This window comes from Brassica oleracea, chromosome C6, assembly GCF_000695525.1.
Source record: "Brassica oleracea var. oleracea cultivar TO1000 chromosome C6, BOL, whole genome shotgun sequence".
In the NCBI taxonomy this organism is placed as follows: Eukaryota; Viridiplantae; Streptophyta; class Magnoliopsida; order Brassicales; family Brassicaceae; genus Brassica; species Brassica oleracea.
Genome location: NC_027753.1, coordinates 23264932 through 23272378, shown reverse-complemented (window position 1 = coordinate 23272378; position 7447 = coordinate 23264932). Strand labels below are relative to the sequence as shown.

The 7447-nt window shown below is 35.2% G+C and overlaps 2 protein-coding genes across 3 annotated transcripts in view; both read left to right on the top strand.

Moving 5' to 3' along the window:
- LOC106297775 overlaps positions 1 to 1138 on the top strand; it is a 3510-nt gene extending 2372 nt beyond the window's left edge. Inside the window, exon 3 of the mRNA XM_013733947.1 lies at positions 28 to 1138. Within this exon, the coding sequence (XP_013589401.1) occupies positions 28 to 1138 (1111 nt within the window). The remainder of the gene's footprint in view (positions 1 to 27) is intronic.
- Positions 1139 to 4116: 2978 nt separating this feature from the next.
- Positions 4117 to 7447, top strand: part of LOC106296854 (3-methyl-2-oxobutanoate hydroxymethyltransferase 2, mitochondrial) — an 8070-nt gene continuing 4739 nt past the window's right edge. Inside the window, exons 1-5 of one of the 2 annotated variants that reach the window (XM_013733087.1) lie at positions 4117 to 4560; positions 5367 to 5573; positions 5646 to 5792; positions 5989 to 6042; positions 6133 to 6232. In XM_013733087.1, coding sequence (XP_013588541.1) covers positions 4153 to 4560; positions 5367 to 5573; positions 5646 to 5792; positions 5989 to 6042; positions 6133 to 6232 — 916 coding nt within the window. In that variant the 5' untranslated portion in view covers positions 4117 to 4152. Of the gene's footprint in view, positions 4561 to 5366; positions 5574 to 5645; positions 5793 to 5988; positions 6043 to 6132; positions 6622 to 7447 lie in introns of those variants that run through there. The other variant, XM_013733086.1, reaches the window with a different exon arrangement.

Here is a 7447-nt window from a genome sequence, read left to right as displayed (position 1 = left end):
TGTTTTGCTAAGAGAACTGGGAAACAGTTTGTGGAACCAAGAACTGGATTACGATGTTGCTGAGGAAACTCTAAGACATGACATGCAATTCAACAAACTTAATCCTGATCAACGTGCGATTTACGAAGCGGTCTTAGACTCTGTTGATAAAAAGGATGGAAAGCTATTCTTTGTATATGGCGCAGGAGGCACAGGGAAAACATTCCTATACCAAACCATTATATCAAGGATTCGTTCAAGGAAACATATAGTTTTGCCAGTTGCCTCTTCAGGAATAGCCGCACTATTGTTACCTAATGGTAGAACCGCGCATTCACGCTTCAATATCCCTTTAAAGCTCAGTGAAGATAAGCTCTGCAACATCAAACCTGGAACAATACTGGCTGAGCTAATCGAGAAAACAAATCTTATAATTTGGGACGAAGCACCTATGACGCATAAGCATGCTTTTGAGGCACTGGACAAGACGTTGAGAGACATAATGTCAAAAAGAAACCCTTTTACAAAAGAGCAGACTTTTGGCGGTAAGACAGTTTTGTTAGGGGGTGATTTCAGACAGATTCTACCTGTGGTTCCACAAGGCAACAGAGCTGATACTGTCTTGGCATCGATAAGTCACTCATACCTATGGGGTAGCTGTCACAAATTCTCTTTAAAAATAAATATGCGAGTCAATCAGGACGAAAATGAGTTCTCCGATTGGCTTCTGCAGGTCGGGGAAGGTCATCCACACCTAGAATCGGGGTATGAGTGTGACAACCACCATGAACAGATGATAGCAGTTGATAAATCGTTGATTCGTGTGAGTGGTGATGATTCACTAAAAGAAGTTGTGGATGCCGCATATGGAGACATCAGCAAGATGACTAATCCGCAGACATCCTACACTGATAAGGCTATACTCACACCCCGTAATGAAACCATCGATGAAATTAACGCCTATACCATCTTGCAAACCGACGGGGTTTCAAGAGATTATTTTAACTCCGACAGCTTTGAGATATCAGACACTCGATCCAAACATAATGAAACATTATACTCTATCGAGTATCTCAATTCATTGGAATTCTCAGGATTACCCTCACAAGCTCACTCTGAAAGTTGGTGCCCCGGTTATGCTTCTACGAAACATAAATAAAAAAAGGATTATGCAATGGTACCCGTATGATCTTAACCCGCATAGGCGACCGCGTTCTGAAGGCGCAAATTGTCACTGGCTCACATATTGGGAAAGAGGTCAGAGGTCTTAATACCAATAATTGTTCTTTTGCATGAAGAAACAAAGCTACCATTCACATTACGACGGCGACAATTCCCTATCGGACTGTGCTATGCAATGACAATCAATAAAAGTCAAGGCTAGAGTTTAAAAGAGGTCATCTTATATCTGCCTAAACCAGTCTTCACTCATGGCCAACTTTATGTGGCTCTATCACGTGTCACAAGCAAAGCAGGACTAACGATCATCAAATACGAAGATTCGCACCAGCTGAGGGTAAAAAACATAGTATACAAAGAAATCTTCAAAGGCCTCCATCCCCACAACGGTAATTTTATTAATATATAATTCTTCATATCCGTCAATTTCCAAAGCTCATTTGAACAATTATTATTTTCACAGATTTACAGTCCCCAGCATATCAGCCAAACGATGGTACAATCAAATGAAGAAGAGCTTACAAGGAGTTTATACCCAGCTATGCCATGTAAATATCTTCTTATATAAATAACCATGGCTTAGTTTATACTTATAATTAAATTAACTAACTCAATCTTTTACAATTTCAGGCTATTTCTTTCTTATGGTCCACACATCATCTCCTGTTATCCAAATGATTTGAACTTCTTCTTATATTGTTTTTGATTTCCTAGACCATTTTTTTAAACAATAGCAGAATATTGATATTCACCATATTTCTTTTTTTTTTTTGGAGAATACAATGCTTTCATTCAAACCAAAAACTCAAATTTTATAATCGTAAAAAGGATGTCAAACCAAAATCTAGAACTCAATTGTAAATACAAAGTGAAAGCACACTCATTTCAAACAAAAATATAAATCTGTGAATACCTACGATGTTAGAATAGTGATGTGATGTATTCTCAGATTTGGCACATGTAATACATGGTTCATTTTTGTCACAACCAAATGAACTTTACTTATGATTAATAATTTGTTTCATGATAACCCAATATATAAGATAAAACAAAACTAAGCTATATATAAACAAACAAAACATCCGAAACCCATAATACATACTAAACCTATTCCGCGCGTAGCGCGGACAAAGATTCTAGTAATATTAAAAAGACAAAGCATGCTCTCATCTATATTATTAAAACAGAAACATTGCGTTGGACCTAACATTTATTTTATAAATTTTTAAATTAAATACATCTTCCTACTTTATAGTTAAACCTACATTAAATCACTAATAGACTTTTCCTTATACTACTATCAATGTTTCCAAACAATATAGTCATTTCTTTATACTACTATCCATTTTCCCAAACAACACTATAATTAATCTTATGTCCAAACAATATAAAATATTGGAACTTATTTTTTTAATAACCAAATATTTAAATAAATTAAATATTCAAAAAAATATTCAAAAATTTATAAAAAAACGAAAATAAATAAAACTTACTTTTGTAGGTTTAAATACTACAAAAATATTTCAATCAATGATAAATCAATTAAATTAACATATTATTTTATTTATATTTACTACATAATGGTTCTATCATTTATTTAAGTAAGATAACAATTCAATAATAGCCAACATAAAACATAAATATATAAAATTATACAATGTACAATAACTATAATAACAAAAATAATTATGAAACAATGTTCAAAATATATGTTATCTACAGAAAATGCTTAATACTAATTGTTAACAAAAAAAATGATTATAATACAAATGATTAACACGACAAATTACACAAAAAAATTATAATAAAATTAATTAAGTTATATAAAATGGAGTAAAATGATCAAGACATTTATAGTTGTTAATTATTTTATATTTTTAATTTTTTCTATCAAAATTTTGTAGACACGTCATAATTTAATAAAATTCTAAAAAAATAAACTTTAAAATTTGGATTAAAAGGTGACAAATTATGAAACTATAGCAATTTAAATCAAATTGGATATGTTAACATATTGGACATCCATTAGTTCAATTGGTTAGTCTCGGATATAATGATTTTTATAAATATAGATATTTTTAAAACCTAAATCGAATTATCGAATCACCAAATTAACCGATATAACCGCGGATTCGGGTCGAATTTAAAAGCATTGATTTAAATGCAAAGAAAATTCAAATTAACAAAATATTTATTAAATTATTAGTGAAAATTTTCATCATAAAATAATCTGCGCTTTGCGCGGATCATGGTCTAGTAGAACAATAAAATTAGAAATGTGTACGGGGAAATGAAATTTTAACAGGGAAAAAAAACTTTTAATGGGGAAAGAGAAATCAGTAAATAAGAACACCATTTGACAAAAAAAAACATCTAATACGAACATCCTTGATTACCCTTCTTTTTAACTCTAGTTCTGTCAGTTAAATTTTTAATACTCGAAAAAATATTATGGGCCCCTCTTGCTCTTGGGCCCTGGGCCGTCGCCCTGCTCAGCCATGTACCTGAGCCGGCACTGATCCTCACGAACGTCACGTCGTCAAACCTAAAGGAAGACAACATCAGGTATAGTGTTATATACAATGGAGCTATGATGCATGATGGTGTGTTGTTAGCTTTGGTTCTTGTACTCGTGAATGGAAGCTTCTGCCGAGAATCAAGATGATCATGATGAAAAAGGCAATCCGCTGTCCAAGTACGATTCATTCTCCATTGTGCTGAGATTCTCAGAAATCGATGATGAGTGAGTGAGTGAGTGAGTGAAGAATTCAGACAATGACTAACCAATATAGCGAGTGAGACAAATATTTGACTTCAATCATGACAATGATATGTTGTCATCACATACCAAAACCGGACACCTCTCTACTCTCTGTCTCGATCAGCGCGTGAGTCACCAACATCGTTTTTATTTTAAAAAGAAACGATTTTTATCAAAAAAAGTCTTTAAATTTTTTTAATTAATTTTCAGTTCTGTTTTCAATCGACGACACAATGGCTTCTTCGATCGTCAGTCGCTGCTCTCGTCGTGCCGTTAGAACCATAACCGCATCCCGGTTTATGAGCAACGTACCGGAGAATACCGTTTACGGAGGACCCAAACCGCAAAACCCGAACCAGAGAGTGACTCTCACGCAGCTGAGGCAGAAACATCGGAAAGGCGAGCCGATAACCGTCGTCACCGGTTACGACTACCCTTCCGCCGTTCACATCGATACGGCTGGGATCGATGTTTGTCTCGTCGGGGATTCAGCTTCCATGGTTGTTCATGGCTACGACACCACTCTTCCTATCTCCTTGGACGAGATGCTCGTTCACTGTCGCGCCGTTGCTCGTGGAGCTAAAAGGCCGCTTCTTGTCGGTGATTTGCCGTTTGGTACATACGAGTCCAGCACCAATCAGGTGAATTAGCGTTTCATTACAGTCGAAATGTGGATGATTTTATCTAACTAGTCTCTTTGGAACAGCATCAAGTTGTGTTCTTTTGTCCTTTTGAGACTTGCATTGTTTGAGCGAAACGCCAATTTGGTTGGTTGGTTAAGTTTAAGTGATGGCCAGGCGGTTGATAACTCTTTTAATTACAGTTGAATAGATGCTTTTGTTTCTTTGGAACAGCACCAAGTTGTGTTCTTTTGTCCTTTAAGACTTGCATTGTTTGAGCAAGGGACCAGTTTGGTTGATTAAGTTCTAGTTTGAATGATGATCAGGCGGTTGATAACCCTTTAATTAGACTAGAATTTCTAGTATAGAAATGTGGATGCTTTTGTTTAGCTAATCTCTTTGGAACAGCACCAAGTTGTGTTTTTTTTGTTGCCCTTTCAGACATGTATTGTTTGAGCAAAGAATTATTTTGTAGATTCATTAAGTTTCAGTTTAAATTATGAAAAGGCGGTTGATAAGCCTTTAATGACACTTGAAATGTGGATGTTTTTGTTTAGATAATCTCTTTGAAACAGAACCAATTTGTATTCTTTTGGCCCTTTCAGACATGTATTGTTTGAGAACACCAGTTTGGTTGATTAGGTTCTCGTCTGAATAATGAGCAGGCGGTTGATAACCCTTTAATTACACTTGAAATTTGGATGCTTTTGTCCAGCTAATCTCTTTGAAACAGCACCAAATTGTGTTTCTTTTGCCCTTTTGAGACTTGTATTGTTTTAGCAAAGAACCAGTTTGGTTGGTTAAGTTTTGGTTTACATGATGATCAGGCGGTTGATAGTGCAGTTAGAGTGTTGAAAGAAGGAGGAATGGATGCTATTAAACTTGAAGGAGGTTCACCTTCAAGGATCACTGCTGCAAAATCCATTGTGGAAGCAGGGATTGCTGTTATGGGACATGTTGGGTTGACTCCTCAAGCTATCAGTGTTCTTGGTGGTTTCAGACCACAAGGGAGAAACATAGCTAGTGCTGTTAAGGTCTGAAACTAAGATTTCATGTTTGTTGCTCGTTTGCTTTTTGAAGAAAAGTTTATTTTTGGTGGGGATTAGGTTGTGGAAACTGCAATGGCTTTACAAGAAGCTGGATGTTTTTCGGTTGTTTTAGAATGTGTTCCGCCCCCTGTGGCTGCTGCTGCAACCTCTGCTCTTCATATTCCAACCATTGGCATAGGAGCTGGCCCTTTCTGCAGTGGACAAGTTCGTTTTCACACTCTTTTACATTGGTCTTATTGAGAGACAGTTTCTTTTTCCGGTTTTGTATGCTCAAATGGTTTGATTGAATGAACCATTTACTCAAGTATTGGCCTTTTTGAATGATTTAAGAGTAAGATCAGCACAAAAGAGCGAGCTGCTACTATTATGATCAACTATGAAACTTTTTTTGTGGCTGCAGGTTTTAGTGTATCATGATCTTCTGGGAATGATGCAGCATCCACATCATGCTAAGGTCAAACCCTGAACCAATTAACTATCATCATGCTTCTTCCTGTTTTTAACTACCATTCATTTTTCTAATAATTTTCCCTTTCATTTTCAGGTGACTCCAAAGTTTTGTAAGCAGTACGCTCAAGTAGGAGAAGTGATCAACAAAGCACTGTTGGAGTATAAGGAAGAAGTAACCAAACACACGTTTCCAGGTCCTTCTCACAGCCCTTACAAGATCTCCTCAAACGACCTGGACGGGTTCGTAAGCGAGTTACAAAAAATGGGACTAGATAAAGCTGCTTCTGATGCTGCCGCATCAGCTGAGAAGATGGAGTCTTAAGATTCACTGTCTTCTCAGTGACAAAGCTGTAGAACTTCTCTCAGGCACCTTATTTTGAGTAGTCAGACATGGTTTGAAGAAATAAAAGTCCTTTAATAGGATTTTTTAGAAGTATTGCTGGATAGCATTGCGATAGGAGACTAACTCCAAATGCCCTTATGGAAAAAAATTCATTCTTCTTGTCCCTTCTCTTTTCCCATTACCCCTTTGTCTTTGAATTCCCTATACTAGCCTTTCTTTCTTTAATATATTTCTTCTCCACCTCATTAATTCATTTAATTTTTCAATTAAATACACTCAACCAAACACAACAACCAAATGGGGTCCACAAACAACCTTAACCAATCAGATTTACCTTGGCCCACATGTCTTCATGTTTCCTCTCCTCTCTCCTCTGTCAGCGTGAAGAGCTCTTCTTCCTCATCCTTCATTGGCGATTTTGAAGCTTTAACATCAGGTAATTCTTGTCCGTTTTTCATGAAATTTTGTGTGAAATATCTTTTAAATGTTTGTGTAAACCATGGGTAACCTAAAAAAGTAAGAATTGATGAAAATTTGAAAGAGAAAAAATGAATTTAAAAACTGTGTATATGAATTTCGGGTTTAATTTATGTCCGTTTTTGATTAAATTTTTGCTGGAATACTTATAAAAATAAGTGTATATATCGGCTAGTGTAACAAAAGAAAGGTTGAATGCAAATTTTAAGAGATTTAAAAGGATTTTGTAAACTGTATTTATTGGTTTTAGGGTATATTTTATGTACGTTTTGAGCCCGTTTTGATGATTTCTTCGGTGTAATTTCATTAATATGAATTATATAACATGGGTAATGCAAAATCCGAATAAAAACTTGATTAATTAGTGCAAGGGTAATTTCTGGGTATTACTTAGATAACCCGTTTTACTAAGGCAACGTGGTATTACTGATACTACTGGTATTACTATGTTTACAAATATTACTAGTATTACTGGTTTTACTATATATATAGTATTGAAAAAAATTAGTATTAGTAAGAATGCTAACAGTAAAATATTACGTGAGAATTAAATTTAAACTTCTTAATAATGCTAATTCTAATTATAATT